The 20630-nt window shown below is 46.1% G+C and overlaps 1 protein-coding gene across 7 annotated transcripts in view; it reads right to left on the reverse strand.

The window, feature by feature from the left end:
- LOC121278994 (zinc finger protein ZFAT-like) overlaps positions 1 to 20630 on the reverse strand; it is a 200713-nt gene that overhangs the window by 60651 nt on the left and 119432 nt on the right. For all 7 annotated transcript variants that reach the window (XR_005943310.1, XM_041189692.1, XM_041189688.1 and 4 more), the window contains 2 exons: positions 20111 to 20198; positions 11108 to 11257 (listed from right to left, as the gene is read on the reverse strand). Coding sequence is in view for 6 of the 7 variants with exons in the window: in XM_041189692.1 (XP_041045626.1) it covers positions 11108 to 11257; positions 20111 to 20198 (238 nt within the window). In the remaining variant the exon portion in view is untranslated. The remainder of the gene's footprint in view (positions 1 to 11107; positions 11258 to 20110; positions 20199 to 20630) is intronic.

Consider the following 20630-nt stretch of genomic DNA (forward strand, 5'->3'; position numbering starts at 1 on the left):
CGGTAAGGGGAACGGGAGGAAGAGGGACTGAGGGCAAGGGCGGAAGCACTGCAGGAAAAGTCATGTGAGCAGATAGTGCACAGAAGAGAAAATCTGTGGTGAACGACGTTAAAGTGAAACTGGCAATGGCAAATGGATACACTGTCACTATTTATTAATGTGAATGTTAAGTGAGTCGACACTAAGCGGGGGCTAACTGTAATAAGAACCATGCTTTCTGCAGCAAAATCACTATTTCCTTCCAATTTCAATGGACAAAAGAATTCTGTGAGGGTGTGTTCTTATGTCTTTTTTTCCCATTCTTTCTTGGAACGCCTCCATCACTGGCAAGGCTAATATTTATTGCTCATCCCTTAATTGCCAATGAGGTGGTGGTGGTAGCCACCTTCTCACCTTCTTGAACCATTGCAGTCCTTGAGGTGTAAGTATACCCACAGTGCAGTTAGGTAGAGTGTTTCAGGACCTCAACACTGTTAATGTTGTCAAAGGAGCCCTGGTGAATTACTGCAGTGCATCTTGGAGATGGTGCACACTGTTGCCACAGTACAACATTGGTGGAGGCAGTGAATGTTTAAAGTGGTGGACATTGTGCCGATCAAGCAGGCTGCTTTGCCTTGGATGATGTCGAACTTCTTGAGTGTTGGAGCTGTACTCATCCAGGTAAGTAAGGAGTAATCCATCACACTCCTGAGTTACACCTTGTAAATGCTGGACAGACTTTGCAGAGTCAGGCGGCGAGTTACCATCACAGAATTTCCAGGCTCTGATCAGCTGTGTAGCCACAGGGCAGAATGGTCCCAGATTTGTACAAAGTGCGGTAGCGGGCAGGAAAAAGGACGTTTTACCCACCGCCGCAATGGCGGGTTTTCACGCAGTATTGCCGGCGCATCCAGTCTCATTAATAATGCATTCCCAGGAAACACGCTGGATTGCTGGTGGGTCGGCCTTTGATTCGCCTGCTCCGCCATCATCTCAGGCCTTCAGTAATTCGGCCGCCATATTTAAAGGGCGCCCCTGCACAGAGTTAGCACTCTTTAAGGGATTGGAAGCTGCTGCAAACTCATGGCTGCCAAAAGGAGGAAATGTTCTGCCTGCAAAATTCAGCCATGCCTCCATCAGGTGCCTACTGGATGCAGTGGAGGCCCGCCATGAAGTCCTCTACCCCCGCAGTGGGCGAGGAAGCAAGCAAGGTCACCAATCCAGCATGGGGGGCTGTGGCAGTGGTGGTCAGTGCCTACAAAAGAGGTCAGCCACCCAGTGCCGAAAGAGGATGAATGATCTCTGTTCCGCCAGCGTGGGTTCCTCTTCTCATCATTCTCAACCCATACACTCACAAACCCATCACACATCCACAGGGATCTTACTCACTGCCAGTTCAAGGGACATCACCATTCACTCTCTCACACACCTTCACCTGCCTGATTGTGTCCTCATCCCATCCATGGCATCATTCACCATCTACACAGGCCAGGCATTCTTCTCATCTGGCCTGTCAACGTCCTGCTTACACTGTCTCCATCTGTATTCATGCAGGGCAAGCTGGCACACAACAAAACAGTGAGGTTGCAGGCTGGTGGAGGAATGCCTGCAATCAATGTCCTCAAAGACTTTGAAAATAGAATCATCCAGCTGGCTGGCAATGAACTGGACCATTCCTGAGCTGACGGCAAGGTCAGCGGTGCTCAGCCAAGTGGGGATGCAGAACTGCAACATCCATCAGACAACCATGCTGTGAGTGAGTTCCTCTGTTCCGCAGTCCCCTGCCATGCACTAATTATCTTTCCTTGCTTTCGCATCTTCTGTGAAGCAGCCGAGGGGTCCACGAGCCAGGTCCTCGACACAAGTCCCAAATACACATCAGAAGAAGATTCTGATGGCACCCTAATTGAAGACCCATCACAGCGTTCCCCACAGCCTCCACCAGCGCAGATACACCCGCCTTGGTGGGCCCTAGTTCTACAGTAGCGTCGGGGTCACAATCTGGTGAGCACATCGCACTTTCTGATCCACAGTAGGTGCAGGCAAGGACTTCCCAAGTTTCCGGCACTTGGAAGACTGCTGAAGGCCAGAAATCTGCTGAGTCCGAGTCAGATGAGGAGCATCTGTTCTCGGTCATTCCTCAGTTGCTGGAGCTGCAAAGGCAAGCTCGGGGAACATCAGAAAGGGATGTCCGCTGCACTCTTCAGATTGCAAGGCATGATGGAGGAGTCCATTTGCCTTCAGCATGTCAACGCACCAAGATCAACCCTTGTAGGATGGCGGCCGCCATGGAGACCTTGGTTCAGGACATCTAGCCTGCACGGCTGCACAGACTGAACTCCATCAGTGACTCCACAGTTGGCCTCCAACAGTGTCAACATAAGAGGGGTGCAGTGAAGCTCGATCTCACACCAACGTCCCTATCTGCTCAAGGAGTCAGCCAGGCGCACTTGGGCACCTTAAGGAGGAGGTTGAGCAGGTGCACACATCCAGCCCATCCAAATTTCCTCTTCCTGTGACCCCAGCAGCTCCATGTCCACAGGCCATTGCCACACAGCAGGGCCTCGAAAGCAGGCTGGGGACCTTTAGGTCTTGGCCCTCCATAGGACACCCGCCAAGGTCATCACAGGCAGGGCGTAGCAGTCAGCAGGCTGCCTCCACCTCCGCTGTGGATGCCCAGGGAGCACCAAGCCTTAGTGGCAGGGTTAGGAAGGTTAAGAAGATGTAACTCTTTTGTTACTTGTGCAGACTAGTCACAGTGTTAATCACTTGTACACAATGTTCACCATTGTAAATAAACTCCCAAGAATGAGTCTTTGCCTATGGCTCCTTGTTATAATAAGCAATGCTCATGTCACTCAGATGTGAAACCTTAGTTCCTGCACAAGATAAGGTCAGGTGTCTCAGTCCAGGGCCTCTTCCCTGTGCAATGTGTAACTTTCAGATCAAAGTGATGCTCCAGCTTCACACCCAATGGGCACATTAGTGATGCCTCACCTCAGTAGTGCTTATTATTGCTATCAGAATGCTGTGAACACCGAGTTCCTCTGTGTGCTCTCAGCACCTTTGATGTGGGGCTGGCCCTCCATATCTTCAGCATCTGTAACTGCTGATGCTGAATGCTGACATTTAAAGTTTCACGGCTGTGTTTCCATGATATGACCCTGATCACAGTGCTCAAGCAAGCTGCCCTCAACCAGGCAGGTGTCAGACATTCACAGAGCCAATACAAAGGTCTATTGCGTGTCCTCACTGCATGTCGTCATCATCATCCTGGAATTTAGTGATTATTAGGGCCTCTGCTGCATCTCCATGACATGAACCTGAGCACTGAGGGTATGTGCGCTGCCATCAGCCACACAGGAGTCAAACATTCACAGATGCAAGGAGAGGATGTCAGCTCCAACAATATTCAAGAAGCTTGATACCATCCAGGACAAAGCAGCCCATTTGATTGACACCCCTTCCACATACATTCACACCCTCGACCACTGACAAACATTGGGAACAGTGTATACCCATCTACAAGATGCACTGCAGAAACTCATCAAGCCTCCTTAGGCAGCACCTTCCAAACCTATGACCGCTACCATCTGGAAGGACAAGGGCAGCAGATACATGGGAATACCACCACCTGGACATCCCCTCTAAGTCACTCACCATCTTGCCTTGTAAATATATGGCCGTTCCTTCACTGTCGCTGGGTAAAAATCCTGGAACTCCCTCCGTAACAGCACTTTAGGTGTATCTACACCACATGGACTACAGCAGTTCAAGAAGGCAGTTCACCACTACCTTCGCAAGAGCACTTAGGGATGGGCAATAAATGCCAGCCTAGCCAACGAAGCCCACATTCCTGAAACTAATTTTTAAAAAATAGTCAGGTACATGCTGGATGGGTGGGGAGGCAAGGAAACACACACTGAAGGAAATATGCAAGCACATGCTGGTTAAATTAAAGTTTGGACCAGTATCCATTATGCTTCAAGCTAACAGCATAGCCTTGCAATGTGGGTTAGGAGAATGCCAGAGCCTGAGCTGAGAGCACAGCATGCAGTCAAGTGACTGAAACTGCCACAAATCAGTCAAGTGGAGTGGGGCGGAGGTAAATGGAGTTTCTTTCAGCCATTACACACTGGCCACCCATGTTGTGGCCAGCGCTCTTCTGCTTGTGGAAGGGGCCTTCAGACTGAACCAAAAGAGGTTCTTAGTAACCTTTGCTAACCAGGCACCTATTTGTCTACAAAGAAGAAGAGAACGATGGGGCAGAACATACCGAGGGATGGTGATGGTGGTGCCTGTAAGGTATGATTCTGTGAGTATGACTATGTCGGGTTGTTGCTTGACTAGTCTGTGAGACAGCTCTCCCAATTTTGGCACTAGCCCCCAGATGTTGGTAAGGAGGACTTGGCAGGGTCAGCAGGGCTGGGTTTGCAGCTGCCGTTTCCAATGCCTAGGTCGATGCCTGGTGGTCCTTCCAGTTTCATTCCTTTTTATTTACTTTTTAGCAGTTTGACACTACTGAGTGGCTTGCTAGCTATCTAAAAATCAACCACATTATTGCAGATCTGGAGTCACATGGGGGCCAGACCAGTTGAGGATGGCAAATTTCCTTCCCTGAAGGATATTAATGAACCAGATGGGTTTTATGACAATCAACGATGGTCATGGTCATCATTGGACTTTTAATTCTAGTTTTGTTGAGTTCAAATTCCACCATCTGCCATGGTGGGATTTGAATCCAGGTCCCCAGGGCCTCTGGATTACCAGTCCAGTGTCAATACCACTACGCCACCGCCTCCCCATTTCCTTCGGTCTGTGCTGCCTTGCCACCCCCGCACCCCCCGCCCCCCGCCACTCCCACACCCCACCCTGGGTTGACCCATACTGTAGCCCTTGCCCTGGCACCGCATTGAAAGCTAGCGGGAAAAAGTGACTTGCCTGTGCACCCCGTGAATGCGCAGCGTCTCTTTCTTGATGTCCGACAGGCGATGCTCACAGGCACTGCGCAAGGTTGTGTGCATTCACTCATGAGTTCCCCTCGAAGTTCAGATTGCCAGGTCCACACTTTTTAGAGGCAGTCGTGAAGCACACCGTTTTGAAGTCATGCCGACATGGGCAGTAAATTTGACATGGGGGGGTGATTTCGATAAGCAGGATGCAAATATATTAAAATGACATTCATGACGTGCGGCAGCGGGAAACACGGCCCGCCATTGACGGCAGGAGCAGACGATAGCAAACTGGTTTCACGACAGCATAAACCAATTTTTGGCCTTCTTGCCATATTGCCCCCCACTGCCCGCCATGATGCCCAACGCCAATGGGACTGGAAAATTTCGGCCACAGTTTTTATATGACTGGGTCCATTTCAGTTTCTGGTCAATGGTAGTCCCAGGATGTTGATCATGGGTGAGATTCAGCAATGGTAATGACAATGAATGTCAATGAGAGATGATTAGATTGTCTTTTGCTGGATATGGTCATTGCTTGACACTTGTGTGGCAAGAATGTCACTTGCAAGCAAGAGCCTGTTACCTTGCAGCCAAAATCACAGACTCCTCCATCCTCATCCCTGGGTATGTCCCATCCCACTGGCATGACTTAATGACCAGAGCTGGCAACAGGGTGATTTGCAGTCTGGAGGGAGTGGCCATGGAAGTCCTCAACATTGACCTTGACTCTGGATTCTATGAAGTATCATAAAATGGTTACAGCACAAAAGAAGGCCATTCAGCCCCTGTCGGCTCTTTAGCAGAGCAACTCAGCTCGTCACACATCCCCATCTTTTCCTCATAGCCCTGCAAATCTTTTCTTTTCAGATAATTCAAGTCTCATGGCATCAGGTCAAACATAGGCCAGGAAACCTCTTGCTCGTTACCATCTGTCAGCCTCCCTCAAGTGATGAATCGTACTCTTCCATGTTGAATACCACTTGGAAGAGGCAATGAAGGTAATAATAGCACAGAATGTAGTCTGTCTGGAGACTTCAATGTCCAACACCAAGAGTAGTTTGGTAGCATAACTACTGACTAAGCTAGGTAAGATCTGAACACATCATCAGCAGCAGAATTGTGCTCCTCAACAATCAGTAATTTCATGGCCCAGCATATCCCTTACTCCACCATTACCATCAAGTCAAGGGACCAACCCTGGTTCAATGAGGAGTCCAAGGGAGCATGCCAAAAGCAGCACCAGGCATACCTAAAAATGAGGTACCTAGCTGGTGAAGCTACAACACAGGACTACAATCATTGTGAACAGCAGAAGCAGAAGCATATGAAGCTAAGCAATCTGACAACCAAGGGGCTGAATCAAAGCACTGTAGTGCTGCAATATCAAGTCGTAAATGAGGGTGGCAATTGAATGCTCCATCTCAGACTCTTACTGAGGTTCAAAGCATACGTGGCTGAAGAGACGGTGTGAAGGGGAGGGTTTCAGCTTCCTGGGGCATTGGGAACGGTTCTGGGGGAAGGTGAGACAAGTACAAACTGGACGGGTTACACCTGGGCAGGACCGGGACTGATGTCCGAGGGGGAACGTTTGTTAAAGTGGTTGGGGAGGGTTTAAACTAAAATGGCAGGGGGATAGGAACCTATGCAAGGAGTCAGAGGAAGGGGAATCAAAGACAAGAACAAAAAACAGGAAGTGGAATAAGAAAAGTTATAGCCTGACAAATCAAGGGTAAGAATCAAACAGGGCCTCAGTGAAAAATAGTAGGAACAGGAAAAGTAATGTTAAAAAGACAAGCCTTAAGGTTTTGTGCCTTAACGCGAGGAGCATTCACAATAAAGTGGATGAATTAACCACGCAAATAGATACAAACAGGTATGATATTGTCGTGATTACGGAGACATGGCTGCAGGGTGACCAGGGATGGGAACTGAACATTCAGGGGTATTCAGTATTTAGGAAGGACAAACAAAAAGGAAAAGGCGGTGGAGTTGCATTGCTGATTAAATAGGAAATTAATGCAATAGTGAGGAAAGATATTAGCTCCGATGATGTGGAATCTGTATGGGTAGAGCTGAGAAACACTAAGGGGCAAAAAACGTTAGTGAGGGTTGTATATAGACCCCCAAATTGTAGTGGTGATGTTGAGAATGGCATTAAACAGGAAATTAGAGATGCATGTAATAAAGGAATATCTGTAATTATGGGTGACTTTAATATGCATATCGATTGGGCAAATCAAATTAATAACAATACCCTAGAGGAGGAATTCCTGGAGTGTATACAGGATGTTTTTCTGGACCAATACATTGAGGAACCAACGAGAGAACAGGCCATCCTCGACTGGGTATTGTGTAATGAGAAAGGAATAATTGGCAATCTAGTTGTGCGAGGCCCCTTGGGGATAATATGATAGAATTCTTCATCAAGATGGAGAGTGACAAAGTTGATTCTGAGACTTGGGTCCTGAATCTTAATAAAGGAAATTACGATGGTATGAGGCGTGAGTTGGCTATGATGGATTGGGAAACGTTACTTAAACGGATGACAGTGGATAGGCAATGGCAAACATTCAAAGACCGCATGGGTGAACTGCAACAATTGTTTATTCCTGTCTGGCGCAAAAGTAAAACAGGAAAGGTGGCCAAACCATGGCTTACAGGGAAATTAGCGATGACAGTATTAGATGCAAGGAAGAGGCATACAAATTGGCCAGAAAAAACAACAGACCTGAGGATTGGGAGAAGTTTAGAATTCAGCAAAGGAGGGCCAAGGGATTGATTAAGAAGGGGAAAATAGAGTACGAGAGTAAACTTGCAGGGAGCATAAAAACTGACTGTAAAAGTTTCAATAGGTATGTGAAGCGAAAAAGATTGGTGAAGACAAATGTGGGTCCCTTACAGTCTGAAACAGGGGAATTTATAATGGGGAAAAAAGAAATGGCTGACCAACTAAATACATACTTTGGTTCTGTCTTCACAAAGGAGGACACTAATAACATACCAGAAATGTTGTGGAACACAGGGTTTAGTGAGAGGGAGGAACTGAAAGAAATCAGTATTAGTAGGGAAATTGATAGGATTGAAGGCCGATAAATCCCCAGAGACTGATAATCTACATCCCAGGGTACTGAAGGAAGTGGTCCTAGAAATAGTAGATGCATTGGTGGTCATCTTCCGAGATTCTATAGACTCTGGAATAGTTCCAACAGGTTGAAGGGTAGCTAATATAACCCCACTATTTAAAAAGGGAGGCAGTCAGCCTGACATCAGTAGTAGGGAAAATTCTAAAGTCCATTATAAAAAATTTAACAGCCGAGCACATGGAAAACAGTGGCAGAATCGGACAGAGTCAGCATGGATTTATGAAATGGAAATCATGCTTGATCAATCTACTGGAATTTTTCCAGGATGTAACTAGTAGAGTTGATGAGGAGGAGCCAGTGGATGTGGTTTATTTGGACTTTCAGAAGGCTTTCGACAAAGTCCCACATAAGAGACTGGCGTGTAAAATTAAAGTGCATGGGATTGGGGGTAGTGTATTGAGATGGATAGAAAACTGGTTGGCTGACAGGAAACAAAGAGTAGGAATAAATGGGTCTTTTTCCGAACGGCAGGCAGTGACTAGTGGGGTACCACAGGGATCGGTGTTGGGATCCCAGTTATTCACAATATATATTAATGATTTAAATGAGAGAATTAAATGTAATATCTCCAAATTTGCAGATGACACAAAGCTGGGTGGGAGGGTGAGCTGTGAGGAGGATGCAGAGATGCTTCAGTGTGATTTGGATAAGCTGAGTGAGTGGGCAAATGCATGGCAGATGCAGTATAATGTGGATAAATGTGAGGTTATCCATTTTGGTAGCAAAAACAGTAAGGCAGATTATTATCTGAATGGCTATAAATTGAGAGAGGGGAATGTGCAATGAGACCTGGGGTATCCTTGTACACCAGTCGCTGAAGGTAAGCATGCAGGTGCAGAAGGCGGTAAAGAAAGCAAATGGTATGTTGGCCTTCATAGCCAAGGGATCCGAATACAGGAATAGGGATGTCTTGCTGCAATTGTATAGGGCCTTGGTGAGACCACATCTGGAATATTGTGTGCAGTTTTGGTCTCCTTATCTGAGGAAGGATGTACTTGCTATAGAGGGAGTGCAGTGAAGGTTTACCAGACTGATTCCTGGGATGGCAGGACTGACATATGAGGAGAGATTGAATCGATTAGGATTAAATTCGCTGGAGTGCAGAAGAATAAGGGGGGATCTCATAGAAACCTATAAAATTCTAACAGGACTAGACAGGGTAGATGCAGGAAGGATGTTCCCAATGGTGGGGCAGTCCAGAACCAGGGGTCACAGTCTGAAAATATGGGGTCGACCATTTAGGACTGAGATGAGGAGAAATTTCTTCACCCAGAAAGTGGTGAGCCTGCGGAGTTCGTTACCACAGAAAGTAGTTGAGACCAAAACATTGTATGCTTTCAAGAAGGAATTAGATATAGCTCCTGGGGCAAAAGGGATCAAAGGGTATAGAGGGAAAGCAGTGGCAGGCTATTGAGTTGGATGATCAGTCATGATCATAATGAATGGCACAGCAAGTTGAAAGGCCGAGCGACCTACTTCTGCTCCTAGTTTCTATGTTTCTATCACAGGTGTCAGTCTTCAGCCAGTTCAATTCACTCCATGTAATGTCACATAACAGCTGAGTGCACTGCAGACAACAAAGGCTATGGGCCATAACATCCCATCTGTAGTGCTGAGGATTTGTTATCCAGGACTAACTGCTGCCTACAGGTGACTCCAGATCCACAGAAATGTGGTTAACTCTTAACTGCCTTCTGAAGTGATGCAGCAAGCCACTCAGTTATACTAAACCCTACAAAACAAGCACTGTGGGTGTACCTTCACCATATGGATTGAAGTGACTCAGTCTCAAGGGCAATTAGGATTGAGCAATAAATGCAGGCCTTGCCAGAGACGCTCAGATCCCAAAAACGAATTTAAAAAGCGCAGAATCCTGACTTGGACTTATACCACCATTCCTTCAATGTTGTTGGGCAAATTCCTGGAATTTCCTACCTGATGCTATTGCTGAAAAAAAAGACATGCTGTCAAAGCTTTTTGTCTTTCACTCATCAGCAGAGACCCAAAAATACCAAATTTCAAAGGAACAATTTTTATTGCATGAGAAAAGGGTGCTGATTGGTTGGCAAATGGACGTGATTGGTCGAGGTGTTATCCAGTCTACCTCAAATTATCCTGGAAAGGTAAGGTGTCTCAAAAATTTGAGCAACAGATGAAGCTAGCCATTTCATGCTGTTACTATGCAATCGCAACACAAGTGGTATTCTCCATTAACAGGATGCTGCCATCAAGCCAAGAAAATTTTTTGCCTACCATAGAAATAAGCAATCTGGTATATAAATTTCAGTGCTGGTGTGATGCCAGGTATGTAGGCTTTACATCCCAATAGTTGATGAAATGTATCAAACCCTATGTCCCTTCAAATGTTCACAATAGGCAGAGTATTGACCATACTCAACCAGCCTGTGCTTGCAGGGCTCAGAACATGGTGTCCAATATGAGGCGTGATGCCGAGATTGGACATCACTTACTGAACAATCCCAAGTGTGCTAGGAATTAAACAAACAACCAAATTAAGATGATCAGCTGGGCTTGCAATGTGGCTCACTTACGTTTGCTAAAAACTACGTATATTTATATTTGGAGCCCTGTCCTCTGCAAACAGAAATAACATGTTCAGGCATTGAGTCTCTTATGGATGGGGCATAACTGTTTCCTGGTTAATCTCCATGACAATGCCTCAACCAATCAAAGCCCACTTGCAAACCAATCAGCACCTTTTTCTCATGCAGTATAAATTGCTGCTCTCTTTAAAATTTGGTATTTCTTGTATCTGTCCTGATGAGTGCAAGACGAAAAGCTTCAACCGCATTTTTTTTAGCAATATTTATATAATTTTGTGTGGTTATTATATTTTAATCATTATCCAACACCCCTCCATAGTTTGGTGTTGTTCACTGTCTAACCCTACTTGGTGAGATAGGGGAGCCGTGTCAGAACTTGTGGCAATGTATACCAGCAGCACATTTGGTTTTGGGAGAAAGAGTAAACAAAGTAAGAAATATGCTCAGTGTGCCAGTGCATTCATACCTTCATGTGCCCAGATATGACGCTGCAGATCGGTACCATTCTTCCGGAAATAGCAGTCACAGTAAGGGCATTTCACCGCTCGTTTTCCAATCAACCCTTTTAGCTGTACTCGTTTCCCCAGAATCTCTGAGATAGTGCTCATAGGGACCTCTGTAAATAGAAGTTAAGGAGATTTAAATGAGAGTGACTTTGTGGCATGTTGGGTAACAGCAACCCTTCAAACTAAAATGCTATATGACAAGGGGCAGATGCGTACAAAATGAGAAATACATTTAATGGAGAATTGTTGAATATTTATGGTGGGTGACTGCTCTCAGTCAGGAAAGGTTTCAAATGGGATGAAGCAGAATATTCTAAATTGGCAGAGGATTTTTTAAAAAGTGTATTTTATCCAAACAAATACTCAGAAGTTGTTAGCAAATTAGATTTAAAATGAAAATGTACCAAATAGATATCTTTTATTTCACATAAACGTATTTTAAAGATAAAGGCTGTTAGAATTTAAAATACTATGCAGACCATTGGAACTCTTGTAGCTGACCTTGTAACACTAGGGCTTAGAAATTCAGGTACACGGTATGAAGGTATAATCTCTGCACCTAAATGCCTGAGGCATCCTTGGTATTAGTGGTGGGATGGGACTGGAATTTCTGGTAAAGGGGAGAGATTGGTAGCTAGGTCGACGGGGAAGGCGTAGGAAAAAATTAGTGGCTGGGCCATGGAAAGCAGTGGCTGGCCTGGGGTGATAGTGCCTGGGTTGGAGCGATTGGTGGCTGGCAAGAGGCAGGGCCAACGGGCAGGGTAGTGAGGGTGAGTGGGCTACATTCGTCTCCATGCTCCACATTCACACGTATGCGGGCCTTCCTGCCAGTGGTGATCATATTTTGCTGTGAAAGTGGTAAACAAAGCACTCCAGCATTTGAAAATTAAAAATGCAGGGCAGTAATTTTTGTATCACACAAAACTGTTACGGTGCAGAAGGAGGCCATTTGGTCTATTATGTCTTCACCGACTGTCCTAATGAGCAATTCACCTCATGCCATTTCCCCACCTTCTCCCTGTAACCCTGCACATTCTTCCTTTTCACATAACAGTCTGAATCCCCTTTTGAATTGTTCAAATGAAACTACCTCCACCACACTCTCAGGCAGTGCTTTCCAGACCTTAATCACTCACTGCGTGAAAAAGTTTTTCCTCATGTCACTTTTGCTTCTTTTATTAATTACTTTAAATCTGCATCTTCTCGTTGTCGATCTTTTCACGAGTTCCTCCCTATCTACTCTGTCCAGGCCCCTCATGATTTTGGCCAGAGTATTTCGCTTGTTGGGCGGGCACATGACCAACCTGAACGAACGCAAAATTACGCGCGATAATGTCAGGTGAGCATCCCGACGTCATTGTGCACTCGCATGATATTTCAGTCAGCAGGCATGCATGGGAGTCAGCAGCATGCCCGCCGACAATTAACAGGCCTATTAAGGCCGTTAAAGCTCGAACTGAATTATATTTTTCGCTGCCCGTCCAACCTTATGATTAGCGGGCAGGCAAAAAGGCCAAGCGGCCTTTGGATTTTTTGCAAAACCTCATCCACGGGCGGGATGAGGTTTCATTCAGTGATTTTCAAAAAAAATTAAAAATTTTCAAACTAATTTCTAACATGCCTCTGTTCATGTGACAGAGTCACATGAGAGGACATGTTATAAACGTTTTTAAACTCTTTATATTCATTGTTCAAAATCTTCATCTCTCTGAGGCAGCTCATGAGCATCCATGAACTTATGCGCTCACCCTCCTCCCCACACACAGGCAGCGCCGAGCGCTGCAGCACGCATTTCACGCTGGGTGTGCCTTAACTGGCCCACTAGTGTGAAATCACGGTCGGGCCCCAATCATGGGCAGCGGCCGAGCCTGCCCAACGAAGACAAAATTCTGCTCTTTGAATATCTCTATCAAATCTCCTCTCGCTTAGCCTTCTCTTCTCCAAGGAATACAGTTCCAACTTCTGCAATCTATCTTCAAAACTGAAGTTCTTCATCCCTGGAACCATTCTCATAAATCTTTTCTGCACTCTCTCTAATGCTTTCATATCTTTCATAAAGTGTGGTGGCCAGAACTGGATGCAATGCTCAAGCTGAGGCCATCTAACGTCGTAAACAAGTTCAACATAGCCTCCTTGCTCTTGTAGTCTATGCCACGATTAATAAAGCCTAGGGTACCGTATGCTTTGTTAACCTGTTCTCAACCTGTCCTGCCACCTTCAATCACTTTTCAACATATACACCCAGGTTTCTCTGCTTCTGCACCCCTTTTAGATTTGTACCCTTTATTTTATATTGGGCGGAATTGTCCGTGCCCACTGGCATCAGGCGTGTTTGGTGGTGTAAGCAGCCAGTATAACAAGAAGGTCAAAAATCAGTTTCACGAAGTCCAGAAACCAGTTTGCGATCATCCGCTCAGCCCTTCGATGGTGGGCCGTGGTTCCTGCCATCGGATGCTGGGAACCTCATTGTAATACATCAGCATATCATTATAAGGCTAGCCTGCAGGACTCAACATCCCCCCCACTGGATCATCTGCCCACATCGGCGTGATTGCACGTTGACATGTTTCACGACAGCATATAAAAGGCGTGCACTTGGCGACTGCACTTTGAGGGGAACTCGGAGGTGAGTGCACAGTAATGTTGCAAAGGGCTCACGAGGTGCAATGGGCACCTGTTGGGCTTCAAGATTGAGATGCAGTGGAGGGAGGCAACGACTGCCCTGCGGTTGAGGCATCTTTGTTGGGGTTGGCAAAGGCTGCCCTGTGGTTGAAGGTAGCACACAAGCACATAGGGGTGAGGTGGGTGGGTGAGGGAAGCGGCCATGCGTTAGAGGCACCTTGTATAAAGTGACCATTCCTCTGCAGCTCAGACAATTCAGGCACAACCACATTTATATGACTGGAGTAGGGTCTCTAGCTTATCTGCCCACTCAGCAATGCAGAGGCATGAAGATGCCACCAAGTGTTCCAGAGCTTTCCACCCCTCAGGCACAGACAACAAATTAATGAGCATTTTAGTGGACTGCAGAACAGTTGGACAACTGGGCATTTGTACAATCTGCTTGCTAAAGGTGGCCATGGAGCAGTCACTGGTGGAGGCGCTCACAGCCCCTTGCCATGTCATCATCCCAGTTTGGATTAGTCTCCCCTATGGTTCAAACTAACAGTGCAGCTTTGCAGTGCAGGTTAGGAGAATGCCTGCACCAGATCTAAGAGCACAGCATGCAGTTCAGTGGGCAAAGCTGCTGCCAATCGGTCAGGTGGAGTGGGGCAGAGGAAGGTGAGGTTTCGGGCAGCCATGCAGTACATTAATCTCTGGCCATCCAAGTGGTGGCCGGCTCACTCCAGGGTGCATTAAGAGGCCCTCAGATTTAACCAAGAGAGCATTACACCCATGCAGGAGTACATCAGGATCACAGAGCCTGGTGAACTAGATATATGTTTCGAGGCGTGCAGAGAGCAAAGACAACGAAGAAGAGAGCAACTGAGGTGCCTGGCTGTATAGAGGGAGGAACGCCACCCTCTAAAGAACGTGGCAAGAGAGAGAGAGAGATGAGAGACCTCTAAAGAGTGCGGAGAGAGAGAGGCGAAAGGCCATTAAGGAGCGTGGCGAGAGTGAGGCGACAAGCCATTAAAGAGCATGGAGAGAGAGGAGGGAGACCATGAACAGGCTGGAGAGAGAGGTGAGAGACCATTAAAGTGCGCAGAGGGAGACACTAGAGGCCATTAAAGAGTGCGGCGGGAGAGATGAGAGGCAATTAAGGAGCACAGAGAGAGATAAGAGTTCATTAAGGAGCACGAAGAGAGGCAAGAGGCCATTAAAGGCGGCGGAAAGAGAGAGATGAGAGACCATTAAAGAGCGCGAGAGGGAAAAGAGCGCGGAGAGCAACTGCTTGGTAATCAGGATTCGAATGGGTGGACACTCCCAGAGTCACCTTGGTGGATGTCCCCAGGGTGTGCACCTGTTGATCCTCCTCAGTATGGGTGCTTAAGGGCCCCTGGCTGACTCCTTCAGAGAAGGGGTAGCTGGAGTGAGATAGAGCTGCTCCGCACGACTCTCATGTACATGCTGTTGTGTTAGTGATGGAGTTCAACCCACACAGCAGTGCAGGATTGACGTCCTGGACCAAGGCTTCCATGGAGGCTGCTATCCTACCAGTGTTGACCTTGGTGTGCTGGCATGCCAGTGCTTTTACCTCAACCTGAAGGTGGACTGACTCCTCCATCGTGCCTTGCAATCTGAGGCATGCAACGGACAACCCTTCCTGATGTTCCTGAGCTTGCCTTTGCAACTCCACCAACTGTGATATGACCGTGTCCAGAGACTCATCATCTAACTCGGGCTCAGCAAATTTCTGGCCTCCAGTGGTCCACAAAGCTATAAACCTGGGGAGTCCCTGCTGCTGCCTACTGTGGATCAGAAAGTGCAATGTGCTCACGAGATTGTGATCGCGAGGCTACTCTAAGGCTAGGTGCCAGCAAGGTGTGTCTCTGCGCAGGTAGAGGGTGTGAGTGAGCACTGTGGTGGAACTTCAAGGAGGATGCTTCAGATTCCTCTTCAGAGCTTTCTTCAGGGCTTGATTGGAGGCCCTGGGTCGGCTGTTTGGCAGATGTGTCTGTGAAAGCAAGGAAGGATAATTAGTGCATGGCAATGGCCTGTAAAACAGGACACGTTACTCACAGCATGGATGTTTGATGGATCATTGGTGGTCCCTTAGAATCGAACTGACAACCATCAGGCTTGGTGAGACTTCAGATCACTGAGAAGCCTAATTTTGAATCCACATGTTCTTCCGCAGTGAAGGCATGTTGTTGCACAGGGGAGTGGAAATCACAGCCCTAGGTTGGCTTCCTTCTCTTTCCTTTGCCACTGCCGTTCCATGTCACTGTCAAGTCGCTGAGCCTCAAAGTAGCTTGCGCCTTGATGGACTAGGTGGTGCCATGCTGAGCAACTGGCAACATTCTCCTCCCAGTCAGTGGTGTTAATGCTCCATGCTTTAGGGCGACATTTGAGCATATCCTTATACCTTTCTCTTTGGCCGCCCTTTGAGCGTTGACCAATGGAGAGGTGTGAGAAGAGAACATGCCAAAGGAGGCAGTTTTTGGGCATCCGGATGCAATGGCCCATCCATCGGAGTTGGTTCCGCAGGAGCAGAGCTTCATCGCACCTTCATGGAGAACGTTCGTATTAGTCCAGCGGTCCTCCCATTTAATCCCCTGGATTCGACGCAAGCAGCGCTGATTGGAGTTCTCAAGGATCTTAATGTGGCGTCCGTAGGCAGTCCATGTTTTGCTTCAGTACAGGAGGGTGGTCGAAACAACGGCCTTATAAACCAGAACCTTTGTTGACTTGCAAAGGTCCCTGTTGCCAAAGACATGTTGGTGCAGCTTGAAGAAGGCAGCACTGGCACAGTTGACTCAGTGTTGGACTTCCTTATCGATGGGAGCCACTTGGAAAAGGTGGCCTCTGAGATAAGGGAAGTATTGCACATAGTCCAGAGCCACTCCGCATACTCAGTGACCTGACCTCCACACCCTTCTGTGGCAGAGAATTCCACAGGTTGACCACCCTCTGAGTGAAGAAGTTTTTCCTCATCTCAGTCCTAAATGGCCTGTCCTGTGTCCTGAGGCTGTGGCCCCTGGTTCTAGACTCCCCAGCCAGGGGAAACATCTTCCCTGCGTCTAGTCTGTCTAGCCCTATTAGAATTTTATATGTTTCAATCAAATCCCCTCTCATTCTTCTAAACTCTAGTGAATACAGGCCCAGTGAAACCAATCTCTCCTCATACCACAGTCCTGCCAACCCCAGTATCAGTCTAGTGAACCTTCACTGCACTCCCTCTAAGGCAAGTATGTAGGGAGACCATAACTGCACGCAATACTCCAGGCGTGGTCTCACGAAGGTCCTGTATAGCGTCAGTAAGACATCCCTACTTCTCAACTCAAATCCTCTTGCAATGAAGGCCAACATGCCATTTGCCTTCCTAATTGCTTGCTGCACCTGCCTGTTTACTTTCACTGACTGGTGTACAAGGACACCCAGATCCCTTTGTATATCCACATTTCCCAATATATCACCATTTAAATAATAATCTGCCTTTCTGTTTTTCACACCGTAGTGTATAACCTCACATTTAGCCACGTTATACTGCATCTGCCATGCGTTTGCCCACACACATGCAACTTATCTAAGTTGCCCTGAAACTTCCTTGCATCCTCCTCACAACCCCGCCCAGTTTTGTACTGTCAACAAACTTGGAAATGTTGCATCTGGGTTCACTTTTTTTGCTTGGGAGATACTTCATGGACAAAGATGAGAATTGAATTCATATTCATCCTCTCCTTCCCCAAAGAATGGCCACAAGTTTGGGAAAGTTTAATTTTCCCTGTCAATACTTTGGCACTGTTGAATCAGAGAGCATGAGTTCATCTTTTAAATGGATGCTATTGATCATTTTATTTGAAGTATGCCATTTCTATGCTGTATTTTGTGAAAAGTGAGGTAGAGCACCTGCCATTCTTTCATCGTTTGCGATTTTCCCCCACACTTTTGCCATTTTCTATCCTTTTGAAGGGAAGATATTTAACAAACATGTACATTGTGAACTTGAAACAAAACGACAGCAATATGCAGAAATCATTGAAACACCTTTGAGAAGTACCTTTCGGGGGAGGCGCTGGCGGCGTGGTATTGTCACTGGACGAGTAATCCAGAGACCCAGGGTAATGCCCCAGGGACAAGGAATGCCACACAGCAGATGGTGAAATTTGAATTCAATAAATATCTGGAATTATAAGTCTGATGATGACCATGAAACTATTGCCAATTATCATAAAAATCCATCTGGTCCATTAATGTCCTTCAAGAAAGGAAATCTGCCATCCTTACTTGGTCCGACCTACATATGACTCCAGATACACAGCAATGTGGTTGACTCTTAAAGCCCACTGAAATGGCCTAGCAAGCCACTCAATTGAATTAAACCACTAAAATAAAGTCTGAAAGGAATGGAACTGAACGGACCACCCGGCACCAACCTCAGCAGCTGAAATGACAATGACAAACTAAGCCATGTCGACCCTGCAAAGAGCTCCTTAATAACATCTGGGGGCTAGTGCCAAAATTGGGAGAGCTGTCTCACAGAATAATTAAGCAACAGCCTGACACAGTCATACTCATGAAATCATACCTTCCAGACAATGTCCCAGACACCACCATCACCATCCCACCTAAGGACAGGCCCAGGAGAGGTGGTGGAACAGTCCGGAGGGAGTTGGCCTGGGAGTCCTCCACATCGACTCTGGACCACATGAAGTCTCATGACATCAGGTCAAACACAGGCAATGAAACCTCCTGCTGATTACTACATACTACCAGCTCCCACCACCCTGAAGTCTCCCACCCAGTGTACGTTCTGCACCTTGCTCAACATGGCGGAGTACTGATTCATTAGCTGCTAGACCGGGTCTGCAGAAGGTAGTGAGGGAACCAGCAAGAGGGAAAAATATATTTGCTCTCACCTTTACCAACCTGCTTGTCGCAGATGCATTTGTCCATGACATTAATCGATAGGACCACCACAGTCCATGTGGAGGCAAGGTAACGTCCTCACATTGAGGATATCCTCCATTGTGTTGTGTGATACTACCACCGTGCTAAATGGGATAGCTTTCGAACAGATCTACAACTCAGGGCTGGGCAACCATGAGGTGATGTGGGTCATCAGCAACAACAGAATTGTACTCAACCACAATCTGTAAGCCCAGCATATACCTCAGTCTACCATTACCCCCAAACCAGGGGGTCAACCCTGGTTCAATGAAGAGTGCAGGAGGGCATGCCAGGTGCAGCACCAGACATATCTAAAACTGAAATGTCAACCTGGTGAAACTATAACACAGGACTCCTACTTGTGTGCCAAAGAGCATAAGCACCAAGTGATAGACAGAGCTAAGCAATTTCACAACCAATGGATCAGATCCAATCAAACAAATGGGGCTTTCACAAACTTTTACTCAAATCCCACATAGCAAGAAACATATTAAAATAGGATATTGTAACAGATCAGGCACTGAAATTGAAGGCAGCCAAAAACAAACTCCACCAAGAGGATATCCCAATAGAAAAATAATCAAGGGTCACATGAGCACTGATAACTCTGCTCCCATGACACAGATTCCTTGGTTAAATGTCATCTGTATTGTTTGAAACTGTCTTTTTGCTTGTGTACTCTGTTGTAGCACTGTATGCAATGTTAACTCATTAGAAGTAACTTCGATTAATTAACATAGTTAGTGTAATTTTCTTTGGCTGGCTATTGTCCAGGTCCTTGAGTCACTGGAACATTTGTACCCCCACAATCTCTTGAAGAATATGCCCCATGTAGCGGTACAGTTTGAAGGTGCTAGCAATCCGCTGCCACCTCAAGTGGCCATCCTTCGTGAGGGAACCCAATTATTTGACTTTACAGACAAACCTGGTTTTTCCTCACAATACCCACACATACCAGCAGATGTTATCATATGGCAATCAGGTATAGTAAGCTTGAATTATTTTCCTTCTTTAGCTTATGAATACTGAAGATAAATCCAGCATCTTAACTGTTGCATTAGATAAGATAATTAGTTAACTCATGACAAAGCAAGGATATTTCCTCTTTAAATAACAATTATGGTTTATGGGCTTTACCAATGACATTAATGAACTATGATAGTGTTCCATGAAGAACCTGACAGTTACTGATGAACAATGGATCTCTGAACTTAGCAACTGTTACTCAGCTTTCAGTCTTGGACTTATACATATTTAAATCAAAATACAAGACTTTTCTCGAGTTATTAACCTGAACTTAAAAGTGCGAAATATCAGACAAAACAGTGTAACCCATTTCAGTTCAGGGACTACCTTTAATCATCACTTAAGTAACAAGACTTATTGGTGGTGCAGGTCTGATAACTTACCTGGATGATATGTTGTGATGTGAGACTTGATCAGACGATCATCAGAAAAAGATTTTTCACAGACAGGGCAAGTATAAGTCTTCTTATCCTGAATGGAAACATTGTGAAATAAAGAATCAGAAATTCTCAGCACAAGAATTTTATTTTGCATGTACATATATACATATAACCATCTGTATAAAGAATTGTGCCTATATTTTGTGTCCTGTTGATCCGTTTCATCTTTGTCAACTACATGACTCTGATATCTCTCATGCCATCAGTATGGAAAACCATAAACCATCCTAACTTGGAAATATATCACTGTTGCTTCTTCATCACAAGGTCACAATTCTGGAACTTCCTAACAGCATTGTGTGAGCACCTTCGAAAAAAAAACTGCAACAGTTCAAGGAGAAGGTCCACCATCACCTTCTTAAGGGAAACTAGGGATTACCAACAAATGCCAGACAGCCTTGCTAGCAATGCCCACATCTTGAGAATAAATAATAAAACCATCGACCTTGATTTTTGCGGAGGT

Source organism: Carcharodon carcharias, chromosome 6 (genome assembly GCF_017639515.1).
Source record: "Carcharodon carcharias isolate sCarCar2 chromosome 6, sCarCar2.pri, whole genome shotgun sequence".
Lineage (NCBI taxonomy): Eukaryota > Metazoa > Chordata > Chondrichthyes > Lamniformes > Lamnidae > Carcharodon > Carcharodon carcharias.